This window comes from Micropterus dolomieu, linkage group LG13 (genome assembly GCF_021292245.1).
Source record: "Micropterus dolomieu isolate WLL.071019.BEF.003 ecotype Adirondacks linkage group LG13, ASM2129224v1, whole genome shotgun sequence".
Lineage (NCBI taxonomy): Eukaryota > Metazoa > Chordata > Actinopteri > Centrarchiformes > Centrarchidae > Micropterus > Micropterus dolomieu.
In genome coordinates, this window is record NC_060162.1 from 26,691,145 (window position 1) to 26,715,431 (window position 24,287).

The following is a 24,287-nucleotide window of genomic DNA, read 5'->3' on the forward strand; positions in this document are numbered from 1 at the left end:
GTGTATATCCAGCAATTAAATGAACTAACCAACCAGTCACTGTCAGAAAGCTGCTTTTCTAGACGGAAATTTTTTATCTGGTAAAAAAACATATGAGTTTGTGTTGATGGGCCCAGTAGCATTATGTTAATGTCAAACCAACATCCTCTCCATTTGTTTCTGATTTGACTGGCTATCAGCTAGCAGCCAAAGGTGAACCATTTTCTGGTAAAGGTATTAGGTTTGACATTGCATTGGCTGAAGCCCTCTGCTCCAGGAGCAAATGAGGCTCATTGGAACTTCATGGGAGAAGACTTTTCTGCAAAGCCAGTGTCATTGAAAATAACAGAAGTGTCTATGTTGTTAAAGGACTCTGACCAGTTGGAGGATTTTGACCTGCTACAGGACTTTAACCAGATGAACGACTGACCTATGAAGGACTCGAGGGACTGCTGTTTAAATAGTTGCTTTATCATGCTATGAGGTCAAGTTTATTTGTATAGCCCAGTATCACAAACAATATCATGTGACAGTCTGAGCTCTCTAAAAAGAAGAGGAAAAGGTCCTCAAGTGTTTCTTCATCCACTTGTTTTTCAGTGCAGACAGTAATTCTACAGCTGGGAGCCTCACATAGCCAGCAGAATGGGCCACAAATTACCTGTTGGTGGAAAACAAACATAACTCATTCGATTTTTTAGATGTTTTTGTGGAGCTGCTGATTGCATCTCAGAGGAGGTTCACAAAGTGAGAGAGACAGAGACAGACTCTGAAATCTCAAAATACACCAGCCATCCTGCCATACTGTACCTGCTCCTGCTTCCCCTCAAATGGACAGGTGTACAGGGTTCCCTCCACTCTTGTGAGGATTGGGGCCTGAGTCCAGGAGTCGACTGGATATGGGAAATATGGAAATCCTGGTTCTGTTCCTGGAACACTAGGCTGTGGGGTCCCTGGCTTGTATGAACATGGAACCCTTGCAAGCTCTGACCGTGAGGTCCCTGGTGGTTTTGGGGCCTTTGGGCCCCTGCCTGTCTCTCGGTTCCCCCTCCAGCAGTTTTCAGGAGGGGTCTGTAGAGTCCAAAGTTACACTCATCCTGCTGAGGCCTGGTAAAAGCAGAAGATGGCGTACAGTATTAAAAACCAATGTGAAAAATTTTACAGCTCTGTAGCACAAAATCTCTCCAAATAACTAAAACTTTTTACAGTCAGCTGGTGTGGTTGATGACAAAACAAAAAAACAGAGTTGTTATCTGAAATATCGATATAAAATCACCTGTCTGCTTCTTGTGCTTGAGTCCTGAGCTGTGGTGCGACAGATGCTGAGGAAGAGGAATATGGGTATGGTGAGGAAGAAGTGTTATTTTGGTATCCATTTTCTGTAGCTATCATCCTTCCATCCCCCTGCGCCTCTGTGGATCCTTCCTCTCTCCCTCCGACGCCATGCAAGGCCTGGTGCTGCTGTCGGCTGCTCTCCTTTGCCAGAGCGGGGTAGGCTCCGGAGGAGCCTGGCCTGGGGCTGACGGTGGGCATCTGTGCATACTGGGGCTCAGGCTGGGGGACAGGGTACATATCGGTGGGAAGAATGAGCCGACCAGACTGGGGGCTGGGGCCTGCTGGTCCTGTAGGGGAAGAGGGCTGGGGAAAACTTCCACCCTGTCGGGGCTTTGTGGTGGGGCTGCTCTCTGGGCTTTTCTCTATAACTGTGTGAAGTTGACCCTCAGCACTGTACGAACCTTTAGCTGGAACCACAGTAATGATGTTAGGTTAACTGCCTTGTTAGGTGGGATCCTATTTTGTCCTTAAAATTAGTAATATAATATAAAGGGAATGAAAATATACCTGCACATGAGGCCACAGGGCCACTGGAGTGATGCCAGGAACCCTTCTGTAAAGACCTGAGTAAAACACATTAGATCAGATGCAATTAGATTAGGGTATATGACATTTCATTTTACACATACTGTATTACATATTCATCCATCCATCAATCGTCAACCGCTTATCCTGCGTACAGGGTCGCGGGGCTGTATTACATATTTCACAACAAAATTTTAAACATACTCTATCATTTTGTACATATACTGTATTATAACATATCTCTTCACTCTTCACTCTTCACTCTCTAATACAGTATAGCATTGCACAATACAGTATTGCCCAATGTGATGTATTGTAGCACAGCAAATTGTACTGTATTATATCATGGCATACTGTATCATATTGTATTATATCATAGGGTAGGGTATGGCATTGTGGTATGTCCTATTGTAGGGTATTATATTTCAACATACAAGCATCAACAAAACATCAAATACAGCACGAGATCTACAAATCACAATACATACTAGTAAGAGCTAATAGCCCATTTTGCATAAATAGGATAAATACCTAGGGAAAGAAGTAAGAGTCACCAAAAATGCAATCAATACAAGATAACTGTCTGGGGATAGAAGAAGAAGAGCACAGGAATTGCATGTTAGAGGTTAGGGGTTAGAGGTGTTATAAGAGAAAGTGTTCTTGGAAGAGATGAGTTTTCAAGAGCTTCCTGAAGTTAGAGAGGGCACGCTTCTGCTCTGATGGCGTGTGGTAGCTTGTCCCACCATCGTGGTGTCACAGATAAGAACAGCCGGGACTGAGATTCCTTTGTGTGTAGGGATGGAAGAGCCAGGTGGCATTCGTTGGAGGATCGTAGTGGCCGAGAAGGAACGTAAACTTTTCTCATGGAGTTTGATTTGAGGCCATGGGTAGCCAGTGGAGGTCCTTTTGGGCTGATCAAAAAACAGATGCACTGCTGCGTTCTGAACCATTTGTAGGGGTTTCACTGCACAAGCTGAAGACCTAATTGGAGTGGGTAGCATACTGAGTGAGGTAGGGCCTGATTTGTCTCGGCACGACCCAAGTTTCTCACTATCTTGGTTGGAGTGATGGTTGAGGAGTCAATTTGTAGAAAGACTGCTTGGCTGGAAAACCCAAGAGTTCAGTCTTAGAGAGGTTTAGTTGAAGGTAACAAGCCTTCATCCACGCGGATATGTCCGGGAGACAGTCCCGATCTGCGCCGAGACAGTGGGGTCGTTTGTTGGGAAGGATAGGTAGAGTTGAGTATTGTCTCCGTAGCAGTGGTAAGAGAAGCCATGCGAGCGAATGATCGGCACCAGGGGGGTGGTGTAAACTAAGAAGAGAAAGAGCCCTAGCGCCAAGCCTTGGGGCACCCCTGAGGAGAGGCAGTGGGAGGAAGATAATTGTCCTTGCCGCAGAACATTGTAGAAACTCCCCGAGAGGTAGGATTCGAATCACAGGAGTGCTTTGCATGAGATGCCCTGTGGATCCAGTGATTTATTGTGTCAAAGGCAGTTGATAGGTCAGGGCTGCAGCTTTGTGACCTTAGGGCTTCTGTCACAGACAAAAGAGCCGTTTCAGTAGAGTGACCACTATTAAAGATGTTGTATTATGCTCATGTTCAGGTTCATAATCTAATTTAGGGGTTGTAACCAGAACATGTTTACAAGGTTTAATTTTCTAAAAGCACCATATTTTTTGTCATACTGCACATTGCTGCAGCTCCTCTTTTCAACCTGTGTGTTGAACGCTTCGTTTTAGCTATGGAGTGATACATCTTGTCTATAAATGATCTTTGTTGGGAGTTGCACATGCGCAGTTCCTAGTTAAGGACTACTAGCCAATCAGAAGCAGAGAAGGGCGGGTCAGTGAGAAGCCCATAAACAGCTTCAATTCAGCATTACATGTTGCTGACCAGCTTGGCAACATAGACTGGAGCAAGTGTGTCAGAGTGGTGAGTTATTAATCTGTAACAAAAGTTTTTTTTTTCATCCATAAAGTTTTAACTGAGCTCTGTCTCTGGCTTAGAGAGTAGCCTGGCTGAGGAGGAGGAGGTGGTGAAATGCTACCTCCCATTTGTTTGGAGCATGTGACCAGGAATTACATATTGTACCTTTAAACAAAAGTAAAACACATTTGGGAACACAAGCTAGACTGAAGGTGTGGCAGACTTTGTGCTCTTGACTGTACCATATCCTCATCACCATTATCGTTGTCACATCAGGGTTTATTTTTGTATGAGAATCAATATTCACCCTGATTCCACAGACCCTACTCACCGTAGTGAGCGGCCGTGCTCTAGACTGGACCAGGAGTTTGGTCTCTCGTGGTTCCTGATGGCTGCATAGCTGTCGCTGCGCCTTGGAGGAGCTGGTGCCCCCTTTAGGCTTTCATAGGAGCTGCGGCTGGCTGCCGGGCCCCATATAGGACCCACGCTGTGTCTGTTTGAAACTGGTACACCAACACCGCTGCCACTGCCGCTACTGCAACTGCTGCCTGGGTAAAAGATCCTGCCCATTGAACCTGGAACCAATAGTACAAAGACAATGAAAAACAATGATCACACATCAAATTACACTACCAGAATATCATTCCTGAAACAGAAATTTTACCTTGCAGATCGCTTAGGTCTGGCCTCATCCCTACATCGCCTTTGGAATCGCTGTTGCATAGCACTGCAGAGGAGGTGGAGCTCAGCTCATGCCTTTGAGATAAGCCCTGCTGGGTGTTGTAAACAGTCTGGATGTAACGTATGTCAGCCTGCTGCATCTCTCCACTTCCTCCTCCTCTCTGAGAGACGGTCTCCAGTGAATAGCAGCGCTCTGGGCTGAAGGAGGGGGTGGAGGCATGGTACTCTGGAATACTAGAGCTAGTGGAGAAGGAGGAGTAGGCGGAGTCTCGTTTGCTGTGGAGGTGGTCAATGCTGTTGGAGGACCTAGAACACGAAAAAAAATTTAATTTGAGATGTTGAGATATTTATAGCTGTGATGGACAAACTCTATCAAATGGCTAGTCAAGCGATATTTGTTTGATTCATCATGCATCGGGCCCTGCGATGGACTAGCAACCTGTCCAGGTACCCCGCCTTTCGCCCAGTGTAAGCTGAGATTGGCTCCAGCCCCCTGCGACCCTGTACACAGGATAAGCGGTTGACGATGGATGGATAGATGGATCAAGCATCGGGAGGGTGAGATTCACTGGTTTGTCAAATTACTACTTAAGACTTGATTGCTCCTTCTGTTCTCCCTCTTCTAGTTTTTTGTGGGCACGTTGGTGAAAATGGGAAACACTGTTTAGGCTTGGTTAGTGCTGCACAGAAGATTTAGGACAGAGGTCTTTTGAAATGCTGCATGTTACCAGGACACCCAGCCGCTGTTGGTCAATAAATAGCTGCAATGCTAACTGCTACTACAACCACATGTCTCCTTTTTACATTTTTATTTCTGTACAACAGAACAGCTAGGCTTTCACCTGCTTCCAGTCTTTGTGATCAAACTAGGTTAGATACATCCAGAATCTGCCTCTGTACTTCACAAACTTTCAGACAGTAACTGCTCAAGTGTTTGTTTGTATGAACCTGGCAGAGGACAGCTGGTGGCAGGAGGAATAGGCGGGGTGGGGTCCACTGTAGGTGGGGTTGGCCAGTGGGCGGTGGTGCTGAGCTCCGGAGTGAAGCTGGGTGGACTGACTAGGGTCCAGGCTCTCCATGCTGCCCCTAGAGCTGTACTGGTCCGGACTCTTCCTCAGGTAGCTGCTGCTAGAGTCAAACCCACCAGACAGGTCTGTAGTCGAGGCACTGAAAGAGATAATATTTATTTGTTTTCTAGGAGGCTCAGATAGATGCTTTGGGGATGGAAATGTGGCTCAATCATCACACAGACCAATCTTAGATAATGGAGCTTAAAGCTAAAATCAGCATGCTACACAATGCTGATGTTTGAATGGTAAGATTTACTATATTCAGCATCTCAGTTTGACGTGTTAGCATGGTAAAATTTCCTAATTGATACTAAGTAGTAGTAGTAGTAGTAGTATACAGGGCCCTCACAGCCAGCTCGTCTTAGTCACATCTGTCAAAGATACTAGAAAGAATAGCCATGGGTGCCCATAGAACATGCCTATGTACAGGGTCACAGTGAATCTTCATGTTATGGTTACAGGTTTTAGTTATTTCCTGTTTTATTTTGTAATACTTACCTCTCCCCTCACTTTACTTCCTGCCTTTGTATCCCACCAGTTTTGATTGTCTTCCTTGCCATGATTAATTTCACTTGTGTCTAGTTATCTTCCATTCACTAGTGTTTTTAGTCCGTGTGTCTCCTTGCCACTTCGTCTTAGTCCCATCTGTCAAGCGGCATAGCCATTCCTAGTGTTTTGTCTTCCCTTTGTTTTTTCAGATCTTTACCTTGTTTTCTTGGACATTAACTGTTTCATTGACTTAGGATTTTGCCTGCTCCCTGTTGGAGTTGTTTGTCTGATTCGGACTGCCTTTTCTGGTTGTGATCTGTGCCTTCCTGACTATCCCATATGCCTTTTGTTCAATGACTGTGTAATAAATCACTGTTCCGCACCAGCTCTGCCTCTGCAGTCTACATTTGGGTCCTATTCCTCATGTTACTGTTTACCCTGTTTGCACAACCACAACACTTCTAATGCATTTACCTATCAGTTTCATCATTAGCTCTGTGTGACAGTGCACAAATATATGAAAAGACATTAACTTGGCATGTATGTTTCCTAGATATTTATAATGTTATCCATGCAGAAGGCAATGAATGAAATAAAACAGGAGTGCCGGTCTGCTTATTGTTGTGGTTGTATTAGGGTTTTTATTTCTTCTCTTCTAGAAATAATTTATATATATGACAGATCTAACAAGAGAGGTTCCTACTTTATTAAGCTGGTTTTATTTTCTTTGTGCATAAGAGGAAATAATTAAGTAAACAATTTATGTCAGTGCTTTTTACAATGCAGTCACATTAATCTAAAAACATTCAATTCAGACTTTGGACGTATTGACGTGTTACAGAAATAGCCATAGGTGTCATTTACACTGGGGACACTAGGGACATGTCCCCACCACTTTTTGAAATGGCTGATTTTTTCCCACAACTTAAAAAAAAAGTTCTGAATATATACTGTAGCTTGCAGTTAAAAATCTTTAGAAAAGTTTATTTGCACATTAAGAACACATGCAATGCCATTAAATTATAGAAGAAATAAATTTGAAGTTGAACAACTTGAGCAAAAAAAAAAACAAGCTACTGATTATAAAGTGACCCAAAAACGTGTGTATGCACCAATTAGTAACTTTAACAACGTTTTGACACAGTTTCTTTATGGCCAAGTTTTCAGTTCTCTCCCTTTGAACATGACAAAAGAGGAGAGAAGACTAAATCATGCTTACATATGTGTTGTCTCAGCAGTAAAGCTGATATACAGGAGAAACAGATCTGAAAGCAACAGAAAGCCTGAGAGCTGCACTCCATTATATTCTGTTATATTTATATATTTCGAAATGTCATAAGCCATCAGAATTTTGTTTCCTTCTACATAAATAAAAACCTTCCACCCTAATTTGGTGCAGAAACTTTCACCAGAATTCAGAAAATGAAGTGTTGAATGATCAAAATTTCCTGGGGGAGGTCCCCCCAGATCAACCGCTTATATATCTCGGCATTGAGGTTATCTTTAAAACATTTTTTAAGGATCTTTTCGTCTCATTCTCGTGAACCTAATATTACAGTGTGTCTTCACACCCCTAATCTGAGCTCCTATGTCCCCACCACTTTTCAACACAAAGTGACACCCTTGGGTCCAGCCTTGTCAGATTGCTGTTGTGATCTCTGTATTGTATCTCTATATTCAGACATTAGACATGTTATTTTGCCAGAACATTTACGTAACCAGGTGAATTTCTGAAAGGTTTTAGTTGTTTTGTTGATTGTAAAGTTGGTGATTTGCTGAATCTGATGTTACCTCACTGTAGATAACTCATTGGAATGTAAATGTGTGTTTGTGCTTGTGTGTCTACGTCACAGTTTGACCCATCAAGTCCTTCAACTGAACACAATGCAATTACTGCTCTGGAAAAGAGGACAGTCTCTGCCTGTATTTCTCTTTTCTGTGTCAGTAAGTTCTCGGAGTCTAACTTCTGTGTCAGTGTCTCTTTCTGTCAGATGTACTGTCCATCTCTGTTTACTTTCTCTTCTAATGCTTAATTCCTGTTATATTAAACTGACACTTTTTACTGAGATCTTTTTATTCAGATCCCAACTTTATTAACAGGACATGAAAAGAGTATCTGTGTGTGGGGGAGGGGTGGGGTGTGGGTGGGCATCAGGAATGCCCCTTTTAGCAGGCATCGACGTCAATACCCCATCCACACACGTGCACAAACGCACGCTCACACTGGTTTGTGTAACAGTATCCATTATTGGCTTAGACAAACATTGTGTTGTGTGTGGGTCATTATGTCATATATATATCAAATCCACTGTCAATCAATTCCTCAGGAAAACTGTGAGGCTGTAAATGACATGCTTGTCTTATTTTCTCCAAAGATAATATCCTTGTGCAGTGCCGTATTGTTTTTTACTTAGGACAGAAATTCACTAACCAACATTCCAGTGCAGGGACTGGACTGACTGGATCTTTTTATTGTAGCTGGTGATTTTAATCAAACAGACCTCAGAACTGTTTTACTTAAGATGGCAGCGCACTTAGACCGGCGCTGCTTAATCAGAGCGTTCAGTGGTTCTGTTTTTAACAATGAGAATTATGGCTGCTAGGTTAGGGAAAGACCCGCACAAACCTCCGCTGCCAAGTTTTCTCATTACCAATGCAAGATCACTTGCCAACAAAATGGAAGAGTTGGAACTTACCACATTTACATTTACATTTATATTTTTACAGAAACATGGCTTAAACCAGCTATTCTGGAGCAGGCTTTCAGGCTAGCATGCTGTGCAGAACACCAATACGACTCCGGTAAGAGCAGAGGAGGACTCTGTGTTTTAGGGGTGTGGAAAATAATTGATTTTCAGATGCATCGCAATGCGAAATTGGACAATAATAAAAGCAGCATCAGAAATAAAAATAGCAGCAGCAGAGGTCAGTAATAATGCTGTAATAATGTAAAAATGCTTTGCCATGTTAGCTACATTTATATGAAGTAACATTATATATTTGCATTTCATTACTGCTTACTTGTTTGGATTGTTAAAAATAGCTTTAAAAGTAACAAGTAGTCAAACAGTGAGAAAAATACATCTTCATCGAACTCGTTTTACAATTGCATTATAGGCTCATAATCGTAATGAGGTGCCTAGAAACTCCCACTCTTGAGAATCAAATCATGTCAAATCGAATGGAATCATTGACCTGATAATCGTAATCAAATCGAATCCTGAGTCCAGTGAAAATGCACAGCCCTACTGTATATACACAAACAATAACTGGTGCACAAACGTAAATGTCATTGATAGTCACTACACTTGGAATATTTATCAATAAAATGTGGCCCTTTCTATTATTGAGGGAACAGTTGCCATAGTTACTGCTACATACATATCACTGGGGTAACCGCCATTAGCAAACAACAAAGTGCCCATCCTGATGGAGATTTTATAATAGCAAGCTATTTTAACCAAGCGATTACAAAGACTGTCCTCCCAAAATTCTATCAACATGTGCAACAAGGGGAAAAACACACTTGACCCGGTCTATAGCAACATTAAACATGGATAAAAACACTTCTTTCCCTACCTCGCCCATCAGACCACCTCTTGTTAACCCCTGACCTCTTATTAACACATCAACACCTACACTTCAACTGTACTGTTTTACATAAAAAGCTGTGTAGACAATGTCACTACCACAAAACGCACTAAAAGGACCGCAACATGGCTCTCTGGTCTGGAAACAAAGAGCTGTACAGCGCGGCCAGGTCTAACATGAAGAGGGGCATCAGAGATGCCAAAGCAGACTACAAGCAGAGTATTAAGAGTCTCTTCAACAACTCAGACCCACGTCCCATATGGCAAGGTACACAGCACATCACCAATTATAAGGACTAGAACAATGTGGAGCATATGCATGGCTGTTGTGTATAGATTACAGCTCTGCATTAAAAACCATCATCTGGTCTCCAAGCTGTCTGACCTAGCCTTCAAACACTTCAAACATCTGGATTTGGACAAAGGACTTTGTCCAAATCATTAACAGACTGGCCGGTGACAGTGAGGATGGACCCCCACCTTGTTAGTTCGAACAGGGGTTCCACAAGGCTACGTGCTGAGCCCCCTACTCTACTCCCTGTAAACATATCACTGCATACCAATCCACAACACAAACATGTTGGGCTTTGTAGATCATTGGCAGACTTTCTGGGGTAGACCTGGTCTGATTCGGAGAGACGGCATCCATCCTGCTGCTCCTTTCCACTTGGAAAGTAGCAGCTGTCATTTCTAGAAATCTAGCCAAGTTTGTTAGTGGACCAAATCCATGACAACCCAGAGTTGAGACCAGGAGGCAGAGTCGCAATCTAACACACTTCTCTGCTCCTCCATTTCAGGAGTTACCTAGTGAAAACCCTATAGTGACGGTGTCTGCCCCCCGACCATTGAAATTATTTAAATCAAAGGCAAACAGAAAAGGAGCTGTGTATAAAAACCTCATAAAAATTAAAACCACAAGAGCAATAGTGCAAAAGAATAGGAGAATTAAATGTGGAGATCTTTCTCTTCTAAAAGTGTACTAGTAAATTAACTAATATCAGATTATGATTTATTTTGTCTTACTGAAACCTGGCTGGGTGATGGAGAATATGTTAGCCTAAATGAATCCACCCCTCCCAGTCATATTAATACTCACATTCCTCGAGGCACAGGCCGAGGAGGTGGAGTTGCAGCTATCTTCCACTCTAAACTATTAATCAGCTCTAAACCTAAACCAAACTATAACTCATGTGAAAGCCTTGAGTTGTTAGTCTTTCACACCCAAGTAGGAAATCACTGCAACCAATTCTATTTGTTATAGTGTACCGAGCACCTGGCCCGTACTCTGAATTCTTATCTGAATTTGCATTTGATTTGAGTTTTTGTCAACTTTAGTCCTTAAAGTTATTATTGTAGGGGATTTTAATATTCATGTGGACGTTGAGAATGACAGCTTCAGTACTGCGTTTAACTCTCTTTTAGATTCCATTGGCTTCTCTCAGAGTGTTCATGAACTATTACTAGTGTTCACTGTTTTAACCACACCCTCAACGTTGTTCTAGTATATGGTATTGAAATTGAACATTTAATAGTGTTCCCACAGAATCCCTCTTTATCTGACCACTGTTTGAGTTTATATTGCTGAACTACACACCATTGGGAAATTTTTTTTATACAAGATGTCTGTCTGATAGTGCTGTAGCTAACATTAAGGATGCAATTCCATCAGTTCTAAATTCATTATCAAGTCACAAAGTAACGGAGGATGCTAATTTCAGTCCCTCCCAAATCGATCATCTTGTTGATAGTCCTGAGGCTAACTGCGAATGACACTCAACTCTGTTGCCCCTCTAAAACATTAAATAAAACAAAGACGGTTAGCTCCATGGTATAATACTGAAACAAATTAAAGCAAATATCGCGGAAACTTGAGAGGAATTGGCGTTCCACCAAACTGGAAAATTCTCGTTTAATTTGGCAAGATAGTCTTAAAACTTATAGGAAGGCCCTCCGTAATGCCAGAGCAGCGTACTACTCGTCATTAATAGAGGAAAATAGGAAAAACCCCAGGTTTCTTTTCAGCACTGTAGCCAGGCTGACAGAGAGTCACAGCTCTATTGAGCCAAGAATTCCCATAGCTCTTAGTAGTAACGATTTCATGAGCTTCTTTAATGATAAAATTCTAACTTTTAGAAATAAAATTCACCAAGACCTGCCCTCAACTGGCACCGACTTATCTCCAAATTCAGGAACTTTAGAAACAGCTGTAGAACCAGATACATGTTTAGACTGTTTTGCTTCCCTCAATCTTTACCAACTAACTTCAATAATTTCTTCATCTAAACCATCAACCTGCCTCTTAGACCCCATCCCAACTAGGCTGCTTAAAGAAGTTTTACCCTTAGTCAGCACTTCTATACTAGATATGATCAATCCATTGCTATCAACAGGCTATGTACCACAGTACTTTAAAGTAGCTGTAATTAAACCTCTTCTGAAAAAGCCCAATCCTGACAGGAACCAGGAAAAGAGATCACATTTCTCCTGTTTTAGCTTCTTTGCATTGGCTTCCTGCAAAATCCAGAATAGAATTTAAAATCATTCTTCTTACCTACAAAGCTCTCAATGGTCAGGCACCATCTTATCTTAAAGAGCTCATAGTACCTTACTACCCCACCAGAGCACTGCGCTCCCAGAATGCAGGGTTACTTGTGGTTCCTAGAGTCTCCAAAAGTAGAATGGGAGCCAGAGCATTCAGCTATCAAGCTCCTCTCCTGTGGAACCAGGTTCCAGTTTGGGTTCAGGAGGCAGACACCATCTCCACATTTAAGAGTAGGCTTAAGACTTTCCTCTTTGATAAAGCTTATAGTTAGGGCTGGCTCAGGTGAGTCCTGAACCATCCCTTAGTTATGCTGCTTTAGGCCTAGACTGCCGGGAGACTTCCCATGATGCACTGAGGTCCTCTCTCCTCTTCTTTCTCTCCCTCTGTATGCAACCTCATCCCATTAATGCATGTTACTAACACAACTTCTCCCCTTTCTGGTAGTCTTGTGCTTTCTCGTCCCTCTCCTCTCTCCTCCTATCACTTCCTGCAGGTGTTTCTGGCTCTGGAGCTGTGGAGTCTGGATCTGTGGTTGTCGGTCACCTGCTGCCCCCGTGTTCCTGCTCGACACCCTCTGCTGCAATTATTACTAGTCCTATTGTTGTTATTGTAATTATAATCATTAACATTACGATTTTTGTCATTAACACTACTGTAAATATCTGTACCATTATCTATAGCAACATCATCTTTACTGTCTGTACTTCTGTGTGGATATTGTGTAGGCTGCTTCCCTCCCCTCTCTCTCTCCTTCCATCCCCCTCCCTCTCTTAAAAGGAAGTTTTTCCTTGCCTCTGTCACCTAGTGCTCGCTTTTGGTGGGAATTGTGGTTGGGTTTCTGTAAATAACATCACAGAGTACAGTCTAGTCCTGCTCTTTTATGAAAAGCGCTATGAGATAACTGTTGTTGTGATTTGGCGCTATATAAATAAAATTGAATTGAAAATTGAATTGAACTCTATAAACACTGGATGGATTGAATAAAGACTGGATGGACTGAAATCGGTGTTTGTTTCAGATGGAGCCCAGGATACAGATCACACACATTTGCTGCTGCTTCTAATCCACTGAGCTTGACTCTGCGAATATGAAAGGAAATTTACAGATTAAAGTGCAACACACAGCAGCTACATACTGTTGCATCAAATGTACTGAATATGTACATACTGAAACCTGTCTATAAGAGTGGTGCTTGGGTTTGTTTGGTAGAGTAATATAATACAAAACAGGGGCATACCATACTGTTAATAATGACTTTGCTTCATGTTCCTTGTGATTGTACTGTCATAGTAGGGCTGGGCGATATGGACCAAAAATCTTATTTTTAGGGTGAATTCCAATAGAAGAAAAGGCATGTATTTACTGTTTCTAGTAGTTTTTTCTAATTTCATCATTTTAATTCTTCTTTATTCTCCATCTTATTTTAGTCTTTGCTTAATAATTGAATCTGCTCCATTTCCCTTCAGTGCTTATAAAATATTCACAGAGTCTGCGACTCTAGAGGGGCTGCGAGCAGACGTAGATGCAGAGTGGGGGCGGGATAGCAGAGAGGAGCAAATGCTGGCAGGACTTTAAAAAGAAAAATTCAACTCAACATCAAAGTATATCGGTATAAATGGTATTATCTTTTGAAAATATACCGGTTTACCTTGTAATACTGATAAACCAGCCCAGCCCTATGTCATAGTGAGTACAGATTTGAGCTGAAATTCAGCTTGGCCTGCACATATATCAGCAAATCATCTCTACTTCTGTAACATCCTCTTTATTGTTCTGCTTCTGCTGCTTTATCTTGTCTTCATGTTCTCCCTTTTTCCATTCCTCTTCTTCCTTTGCGCCTCCCTCTAGTTCTCCTTCCCTTTCCACCTCTATTGTTGTCCTCCTCCTGTCTTGCAGGGCGCAGGGCAGACAGTTTGCCAGGAAGAGGACAGCAGCAAGACAGAGCAGAGAGAGGACAGCGCCCGCACCGACGTCCAGCTCTCGAGCTCGCTGCCCTTCCTCATCCTCTTCCCTCCTCTCTCCTGTCTCCTGGCTCGGGGAGAAGTACACAGCACCCTCCTCCTGGCTCGGCATCAGCACAGCCCTTTCCAGATTGTTCCGACTTACCATACCTCCATTACCCAACTCATTCCAGTTTCTATTAGTCATTATTCCACTGATTTTGTCATAGTAGTCACTGCTTAGATTCCCACTTTCGTTCTCGTCAAAGTTTGATGCATATATGTCACTGTCTGACTCAACCAGCATGTCTGAAATGTCAAATTCAAACTCTTTACCCTGCTCATCTTTGTCCCCTACTGGCTGCAGGAAGCCCAGGTCTAGGTTGACTCTGATCCAACCAGATCCTCTTGCCAGCCTCCTGGTCCCTCTGCCTCCACCTCCTCCTTCTCCGTCCTTCCAATCCCTGTCACTTTCACTGAGAGAGTTGGAAGTGATTGGCTGGTCTGTGCAGGCTGAAACCAGTAGTTCTGCACGCAGTAAAGGCCCGCCTCCGTCACCCTGGGCAATGATACGTTGGCTGGAGCCGGGCGTCACCACAATCACAGTGTCAGCCAATGAGGAGAGACGCAGGAAAAAGGGTAGATCGTTGAAGGAGGAGAGGAGGGAGGCAGTGTCGTCACTAAACTGGAGCCAGACACTGATGGATGCCTCCTGGAGAAACCCAACAGGATATAGATGGAAAGACTATATATTATTGTCCTCTTAAGTGTTTCATGTTGTTAATTTATATAAATAAACAATAAACACCTTGCATGGCAACGTCTGAATATGTGTGAATGGTTGAATGTGACATGTAAAGCGCTTTGAGTGGTCAGAAGACTAGAAAGTTATATGTTGGCTCCCCATGCATGCCAAAGTTAGTCATGGAGTTCAACAAGGTTCTGTGCTTGGTACAATGTCGCTGGCAGACAGAGAGTTGCTAAACTAGTGTAGAAGCAGCTGCAGCTTTTGGACAAATAAACACCCGTAGTCGGACTGGATTATGCTCTGACAACTACGCTGTTTACCCGAGGGAGGAGCTCAGAGTTAACGTTTAGTTAACTTTATAAAATTAGCATTTTACTTTAGTTTTTGGGAATCACAACGTTGATTTGTCTTCACTTGAGCTTCTCAGCAGCTAGCTTCCAGTTCCACTGGGGTGGCTGTGGCTGTGGCTCAGGAGGTAGAGCGGGTTGGCCGTTAATCGCAAGGTTGGCGGTTCAATCCCCGGCTCCCCCTGGTTTCGTGTCAAAGTGTCCTTGGGCAAGATACTGAACCCCGATTTGCCCCTGGCGGCTGTTCCGCCAGTGTATGAATGAGTGTGAATGCTAGTTTCTGTTTGAGCACTTAGGCGGAGTACGGAGCATTTACATCACTGTTGTTGTTAGCGTCGGATGGCACCCGGAGCTCTGTTGGACTACTACTTCATATTTATATTCTGTGTCTCCACTGTGAGACACAGTGTGTCCTTGAGCAAGACACTTAACCCCTAGTTGCTCCAGAGGCGTGCGACCTCTGACATTTATAGCAATTGTAAATCGCTTTGGATAAAAGCGTCAGCTAAATGAATAAATGTAAAATATAAAAAACGGACAAAACTAGACATTGCTTGGAGAAAAGAAAGCAAGGATGTTGAACTACCTGATGAGTTCAGAAAATATGTGTCTGTATCTTTATTCCAGCTACTGTTGTACTTTACTGTGAACTAGTGTTAGTGTAGCAAAGCCCTGATCGATCCAAACTCCATTCAATTTAATTAAAAAAGTTGTAGTCCTGCTGACTTGCTGACAGACCTGACAAAGTATGAATTAATATGTTTAACAAATCGGCATCATATTGAAGATATTTCGATCAGTTTGATCCGTTAATTGGAATGAAATCCCAGCAAATTATTTATAACGAATTATTATATATTAAGTTGTGTGTGAACACTTGGCAGTTGTCTAGCGATAAAACACCCACGAGGAAAGCGTTGCGAGGATTACATTTAAGTTGTATGTGAACACACCATAAGGAGCAGAGAACATCATAGCCTTCTATAAAGGACCTTTTCCAGATACATTGCCTCAAGAAGGCACAGGGCACCATGAGACCCCTCACACACATCTCCACAAGCTGCTTGAAGCTGCTTGTCTCTTTGGCAAACGGCTCAGGAGTCTCAAGACAAGAACTACAAGGTTCCTCAACAGCTTCTTGCCACAGGCGGTCAGACTGCTGAATACCTGCCCAATCTGACTTGCTGAACTCTGCTGCCACATGTATAGGTTTATATTGGAGGCAGACACCATCTCCACATTTAAGAGCAGGCTTAAGACTTTCCTCTTTGATAAAGCTTATAGTTAGGGCTGGCTCAGGTGAGTCCTGAACCATCCCTTAGTTATGCTGCTATAGGCCTAGACTGCCATGATGCACTGAGCTCTCTGCATCTGTATGCTTTCTTCAAACTTAATTTCTTATGCCTAATTCATATTTTAATCCATAGCACCCTAGTGGATGTCCATAGTGAGGCATATATCCTCCTCATAGCAGGTTGACCACATCTATCTCAGAGTTTCAAATGTAAAATGCTGTTGCCTTGGTGAGTAATTATTCGCAATTAAACCTCACTGACATCACGCTCACCTGGTGATGGTTGTACAGGATGTTGTAGGCTGTCACTGTTGTTGTGATGATGGAAGGGTGGGTTGGGCTGGCCATAACTGACATGCCAAGGCCGCTAACCACCTGTACAGACAGGTCCCCTGGGGTAACAGGGTTAGAGGTCACAGTGATGTCACATCTGCCCAGCACACCATCCCACTGCTCAGAGATAACCTGAGAGAAACAGAGAGAGAGAGAGAGAGAGAGAGAGAGACAGTTCATCATGCTCAGTAAGTGAACATGTCCAACTGAACTGATGTACAACTATCACCTACATAAAGTGATGTCTTTCCGGGTTGTAAACCAATCAGGTTGGCTTGTGTGCCAAGGGAAGCCACTCGAGGGTCATCTACTCTCAACCAGTTATGGACCAGGTCTGTAACATCCACAAACCAATCAGATGAGCCCAGTAGGTGTGTGGTTCTGCCGTGGGAGTCTTGAGCTGTGAACTGAGTCAAAACTTGTACTGAGGTACGCTGATACACCGGCACACACCTAAGGAGACAAGACACAAAGAACTAGCCTAACTAACATATTTCTGTAAGATAATACACAAATACACATGATGATGCTTGTGTTACCAATATAGCTGAGAATCTATCAAAAGTTATGCATAGTAACCTTGGATCTCTGAATTTAGCTGCATTTCGCAGCTTTAACAGGCCTTAAAGGTTTCTTGTGGAGTTCCTGACCTCTAGTAGCACTATGGAGTAGTTTTTCTATGAGTGGGTCTCTGTTTTATTTATCTCATGGATTTAACCCTTGGTATTACAGTAGTTTTTTACAATTGCTAACAAGCATTTTTCAGTACTGAGTTTACTTTTTCAAAACTCTTCAGCCTGTGGTCTGTACCAACACACAGCTTGCGCAAGTTAATTTCACACCCAAAATGCACCTAAACTACCAAAACACTGCATGCTTGTTTCAATATCAAATAATTTTACAAAAACACCAGCAGTAGTTCTCTCCAACAGCAGCACTTTGTCAATCATAACACAATTACCTAAAAAATACTAACAACAGGTAGCATTACAGTAGATGCATCATTCTATTGGAATCTTTGAAGTAGTAAATAATTTTGTGTTCTTTATTTTTTTGGTTGTGTGTATGTATATTTTTATTTTTTATTGTTGACAGTATATGAAATGTGTACATTGTCTTATTTTACAGTAAATAAAGTTCCCATAATGAAATGCAGTGAAGTGCAAGTTCCATGCTGATAGAACACAAGAGTCCAGTAAGACCAGAGGAGGACTATGTGTATACAGTGGAGTGAACAAGCATTTGCCCCTTCCTGATTTCTTATTTTTTTCATTTTTGTCACACTGAAATGTTTCAGATAATCAAATACATTGAAATATTAAACAAAGATAACACAAGTAAACACAAAATGCAGTTTTTATATTAGCCCTGTGTGAAAACGTTGATGTATGATTGAACATACATCAACTGTGGTTTATCACATGTTTGGAAAGCTGAGTTCAGTTTCTCTAGCCACACCCAGGCCTGATTACTGCTACACTTGTTCTCAATCAAGACATCACTTAAATAAGACCTGCCTGACAAATTGAAGAAGACCAAAAGATCCTCACAAGCTAGGCATCATACTGCGATCCAAAGAAATTCAGGAACAAATGAGAAACTGAGTAATTGAGATTTATCAGTCTGGAAAAGGTTATAAAGCCATTTCTAAAGCTTTGGGACTCCAGCAAACCACAGTGTATCACAGTATCATAGTATCCATCCATCCATCCATCCATCCATCGTCAACTGCTTATCCTGCGTACAGGGTCGTGGGGTATGGAGCCAATCCCAGCTTACACTGGGCGAAAGGCGGGGTTCACCCTGGACAGGTCGCCAGTCCATCGCAGGGCCACACATAGACAGACACCCACTCACACCAATTAACCTAGGCTGCATGTCTTCGACCAATTGACCTTCGAACAATTTGGAATGTCCTGAAAAAGAAAGAAACTACTGGTGTACTGAGCAACAGACGTCCAACAGACAGCCAAGGAAAACAACAGTAGTTGATGACAGAAATATCGTGAGAGCTGTGAAGAAAACCCCCAAAACATCAGTAAGTGACATCAGCAGCAACCTCTGCAGTGCAGGGCTGAAGGTATCACAATCCACTGTTGGAAGAAGACTCAGAGAGCAGAAATATAGAGGCACACCACAAGATGCAAACCACTCATCAGCCACAGAAATTTGCAAAGAAGTACAGAGATGAGCCGCAAAAGTTCTGGAAAATCTTATGGACTGATGAGACCAAGATTAATCTCTAGCAAAGTGACGGAAAGGCCAAAGTGTGGAGAAAGAAAGGAACTGCCTATGATCCGAAGCATACAAGCTCAGCTAGATGTGTAAATGCTCCCTATTTGTATAACACCTTTCGAGTCTTTTCGACCACTCAAAGCGCTTTTACACTACATACAATACAAGTGCTCAAACAGAGACTACATTCACACACGGCCCACAAATTCATACACTGGCGGAACAGCCACCAGGGGAAATTCGGGGTTCAGTATCTTGCCCAAGGACAGGGGGAGCTAGGGATTGAACTGCCGACCTTCCGATTAACGGCCAACCTGCTCTACCTCCTGAGCCACAGCCACCCAGGATCTTTCCTGGTATGTGAATACCAGGAAATAAAACCTGAAATTCTGAACTCTTGTCTCATACTCATCTTTTGATCTTAAACCCAAATGTCTTCAGTGAACAACAAAAACAAAGGAATTTGCCTTACCGTTCCAATACTTTTGGAGGGGACTGTACTAGTAAGAGCTAATAGCACAGCCGGGACTGGGATTGCTTTGTGTGAAGGGATGACAGAGCCAGGCAGCGTTCGTTGGAGGAGTGTAGTGGCCGAGAAGAAATGTAAACTTGTATTATGGAGTGCAGATCCAGTAGTCACTCTGTGTGCAAGCATTAGTGACTTGAATCTAAATTGAACTCAGGAGAGAGCTGGCAGTCAGGTGGATTTCCGGTGTATGAAAGGGAATTTGTGAGCATATGACAGCAAGGTAGAGAAGGAGGAGACCCACACATTTAATTATGGCTTTTGTGGAGCTTTTTCATTCACCGCGGCTCCGTCTACAGCAGAACTGTGACAACAGCTGCTCTAGAGTGACATCAAAGTTGCATCAATTTCAACCTGAGTGTCCAGACTCAGGTCGCATTTAAAAAGATCCGATCAGTATTGGATATGGACCACATATGAAAGTGGCCCAAATCTGAACTGGAAAAGATCAGATTCTGTGTGACTTGGCCTGTTCGCACTGAAGCACATAAAGATCAGATCTGAGTCAAATATGGGCAAAAAAACCCTGCAGTCTGAACGTAGCCTTTGAGTCACTGAAATTGTACTGATTTCTGTGACTGTATTTGTAAAAGCTGTTTTTTATTGGATTATGGTGTAAACATAGGCAGATGACTCTTCCCAGTAGCGACCACCAGTGGGCAGCATCCTTTCTGCCACTAGGTCAAACTACCGCCTGTGAATACTGTAGATAAACCCTGTACTTACTTGTTTAGGTTTTTGCAGATTAGAGAGCACACGTTAAAGACGCCAAAGTGTTTGAAGACGGTAATGAAGTAAGATAAATGAAACTGCACATCTAGTCCTAACACCCTTGGGAAGCAGAATGAGGTGTGTATAGTTTATTTGTATATTTGTGGGTGCTGTGGGAATGAAATTGTTCATGTTGCTTATTGCTGAAACGTTGTTTGACAGTGATGAAGAGCTATTTAGCTTTGAATTATTATTTAGCTGTGTGGTTTTAAAAGGTATTGTGTATATGTATGTATCTGGAATGGTAATGGTAGTCTAATTGGTGTGTTTAATTAGGGTTATTTTTGTTGCATTTGATTTGATTTTAACTTAGGAGATATGTTTATAAAAGTATTCGGTGCATGTGTTCACTGCTGTATGTTTCTTTGTTATACTGTGTGTTTCTTTGTTCTTAGTAAAGTAATGTTTCTCCTACACTGTTGTAGGTTGGAAAGTCTAAATAAGACACATTGTGGCTGTCCGTCTACCCTTCCTCTGTGAAGTGGTTCCAGCCATTGATGGCATTGAGAACGGGGTCTGCCAAGGTCACTCGCAGGGGAACTGAAGGAGCCCACACCTCCAGACACACAGAGCCACTGAGCTCTCCCAGTAGAAACTCCACCATTGCACAGGTGTTACCCAACCCTGATTCGCTGCCGTCCACAAAGATGGTGGAGCAATCGCTGGACACCTGTAGTTAGGATGGAGACAGACAGAGAACAAGATGGAGAAGACTGCAATTACACTGGTGATTAAGTAATATGGTATACTTTATTGTCACATAGACATAGTCAAAAAAAAATTTCTGCATTTAACCCATGTCACTGGTCAAAGTAAATTCCACGCACACACGGAGAACATCCAAACTCCACATATAAAGGCCAGGACAACAGGGGTTTGAACCCACAGCCTCCTTACTGTGAGGGCACAGTGCTAGCCACTGAGCCAACATGCCCTCTATGTGTGGTATGTATATTAAGTCAATCAAAACATTAGAGAATTCAGTTTTGTTCTAACTGAATGTTGAAATATAACTGTCACTTATTTAAATGAGCACCTGTTTACTAACATGGTAAACACAACAACTTTATATGGTGAAAATATGTCAGATGTTGTGTTTACAGCTTGTTGGGCTGCCCCAATCCGTGTATGGTTACTTCTTTCATTATTTCGTTTCAAAACCAAACCGGAAAAAACAAAAAAAACAAAAAAACAACTTGTCTCTTTTATCAAAATGGAAAAACAGAAAACCAGAACACCAAAAAAAAGACATCTGTTTAGTTTTTCTGTTTTAAACTCATAACGGAAAACAAAGGAGCTGTGTTTTGTTCTATCTTTGAACGGTGTTGTATCCCTACAACCCGTTCTCACTCCCCGACTCATCACATATGGCATGGTCAAGGCCTATCGTTGTTTGTAACGCACTGGGGATCCCTATAGCGTCATAGGTCAAGGCAGTGGGGGAAGCCCTGTAGCGTCAGTTTGTGACTGTAAAGGCAGGTATATGATATTTAACAGAAAATACTGAGTAAAATTTATTTTACCACTAGCTCTGATCCCATCCCTGCCTGACTCACTCACTGCATGTATCAGGGACATCAAGCATTGGATGTCCCTTAACTTCCTCAAATTAAATGACAATAAAACTGAGATATTAGTGATCGGCTCTGCTGCCTCAGTCAAAAGGATGGACCAGTCCTTCTATATTGATGGTTTCCATATTAAGCCTTCATCACTGACTCATAACCTCTGTGTCTTATTCGACTCAACTCTATCTTTTGGCTCTCATATTTCTTCTCTTTTTAAAAACTCTTTCTTTCATCTTCGGAATATTGCTCGTCTAAGATCTTCTCTCACTTTAGCTGACGCTGAAATCTTAATCCATGCATTAATCACATCACGTCTGGATTATTGCAATGCTTTATTTCTTGGTCTTCCCAAAAAACTTATTGCAAGATTACAGTATGTTCAAAACTCAGCAGCAAGATTTCTCACCTCCACCAGGCGTTCTGCTCACATTACTCCGGTGCTTCATGACCTTCACTTGCTACCCGTGGCATTACGTATCCACTTTAAGGTATTGCTTCTAACATTTAAGGCATTAAATGGTCTTGCACCCCCATATTTGTCTCATCTACTTTTCACCTACCGCCCTGCATGGTCTCTCAGGTCAACTGAACTTGGTTTATTGTCCATCCCTCGTTTCCAGTTGTCTACAGTAGGTGGAAGGTCATTTAGTGTTAATGCTCCAAAATTATGGAATTCACTGCCCCTTTCACTTCGAAATATTTCATCTGTGGCTACATTCAAGACACAGTTAAAAACATATCTATTTAACATGTATTTCGTTTAAATGTGACTATATGTATCCTATGTGATTGTAAGTTGTGTGTTAGTGTGTAAATGTACCATGTAAAGCGACCTTGAGCTCTGGAAAGGTGCTATATAAATAAAACTACTTCTTCTTCTTCTTCTTCTTCTGTGGCGCCAACAGGCAATAAGGGTTTGACCTTTTGACTTGTGCTTCTATCAAAGAGAAGGCTGCACTGCTACCAAAGGAAGCTAATCACTGAGTTTGAAGGGTGTGCAGAACTTCACCTGCCTCCCAGCTGCTCTTTCTATGGTGCTATAGCTGCTAAAAACTCTCAGCTTCCACCATCTACTGTTATGTGTCAAAACAAAACTCTTCCAAAACAAATCTGTGGAGTTGTATAATTTTTATTTTCCTTTGCATTTTTCTCCAGTGTAATATACTTATTATGTTAGTTAAGTAGATTAAATGTTTTTAATACAGCCTGTAGTTCTCATTAGTTATGTAGGCATACTTATGTGTGAAACCTGGTGAGCATTTCTGAGAGTCAAAAAGCATCTCCTCTGGCTCTGGGGCTTTCAAGTCTTTTACTGCCTTTCTTGGGTTTAATTCTGTTTGATGAGCCACCAGGGAAAGCTATGCACTGCTTGAACCCGTGTAAAGTAAAATAAAAGTGAAATTGAGTCTTAAGACAGGTAATGTGAGCCTGTGCAGGGTTTGAGGCCCCATCACCTACCGTCACTCTCTGTTCATATAAATGTTGGTCTGTCAGGACAAAGCAGAACACCCCTCCTGCCTCCAGTACTAGAAGAGGGCCCTGTTGTCACTTTCAGATATTTACATCATGATTTATGGTAACCAACAACACCTTGTAATTGTGGGACTACTTTTGTGCATAAGGAAATTGAAATACATGGTGACCTGTAGTAGACCCAGCTCCAACCTGTCAACACTACCCGGGTCACCCACCTTTAGTACCAATCACCTGCACCCTCTTTACAGACAACATCTCACATGTGTAGCCTTGTACTTGAGGCTTTCAACGTTAAAAGAAAATAATTGCTTCTAAAGCATTTAAGTCTCATTTTGTATTGCATTGGATTTATTTAAAGGAAAAACTTGAGTACTTTGGGGAAATCTGCTGTTTACGTGGCCATCCTGTCTGTTTCCTGGAGGCTGAGTGTAATATGCGATGATAACTGGATCGAGTTAATGTTCCTGATCATTTGGTGGGTTATGTGTTTGTTGCAAATTGTTTTTAAAAGTATGTACAGCACTGTTGATGTGGTTCCATCTTTATCCTTGCAGACATGTTGCAACATTAAGACAGTGTGAGGGATGTGTGTGGACAGATGGATTCAATGCTGTGTGTTGCTTGTTCTGTGGGACATGTCTGATATGTTAAAAGGAAGAGAACTCAGTCCTGCTCTGAATCTGCTGATTTGTATCAGATGTGAGAAAATGTCGTTAGAAGTTGCTGTTGGTATTCTGTGACGTGACAGAGGGAATATCAGAAGGTTTTTCTTCTGAGGTGTTTGTGAATGAAAGGCTTAATGTCCACATAAAGCTCGGTGTCCATCTGACTGATGACCCCTCAGATTGTTAACTGGCAGTAAAGGCTGCTCTGGAGAAGACTGAACAATGTGCTCAGACTTTCTCATCTGTTTA

The 24,287-nt window shown here is 42.3% G+C and overlaps 2 protein-coding genes across 4 annotated transcripts in view; one reads left to right on the forward strand and one right to left on the reverse strand.

Moving 5' to 3' along the window:
* LOC123981564 (pro-neuregulin-3, membrane-bound isoform-like) overlaps window positions 1-24,287 on the forward strand; it is a 580,451-nt gene that overhangs the window by 148,840 nt on the left and 407,324 nt on the right. The window lies entirely within an intron of this gene.
* shroom3 (shroom family member 3) overlaps window positions 1-24,287 on the reverse strand; it is a 90,459-nt gene that overhangs the window by 26,294 nt on the left and 39,878 nt on the right. Inside the window, exons 5-10 of the mRNA XM_046067729.1 lie at window positions 5,393-5,611; window positions 4,428-4,750; window positions 4,095-4,338; window positions 1,819-1,874; window positions 1,253-1,718; window positions 782-1,083 (exon numbers count right to left, since the gene is read on the reverse strand). Of these exons, the coding sequence (XP_045923685.1) occupies window positions 782-1,083; window positions 1,253-1,718; window positions 1,819-1,874; window positions 4,095-4,338; window positions 4,428-4,750; window positions 5,393-5,611 (1,610 nt within the window). The remainder of the gene's footprint in view (window positions 1-781; window positions 1,084-1,252; window positions 1,719-1,818; window positions 1,875-4,094; window positions 4,339-4,427; window positions 4,751-5,392; window positions 5,612-24,287) is intronic.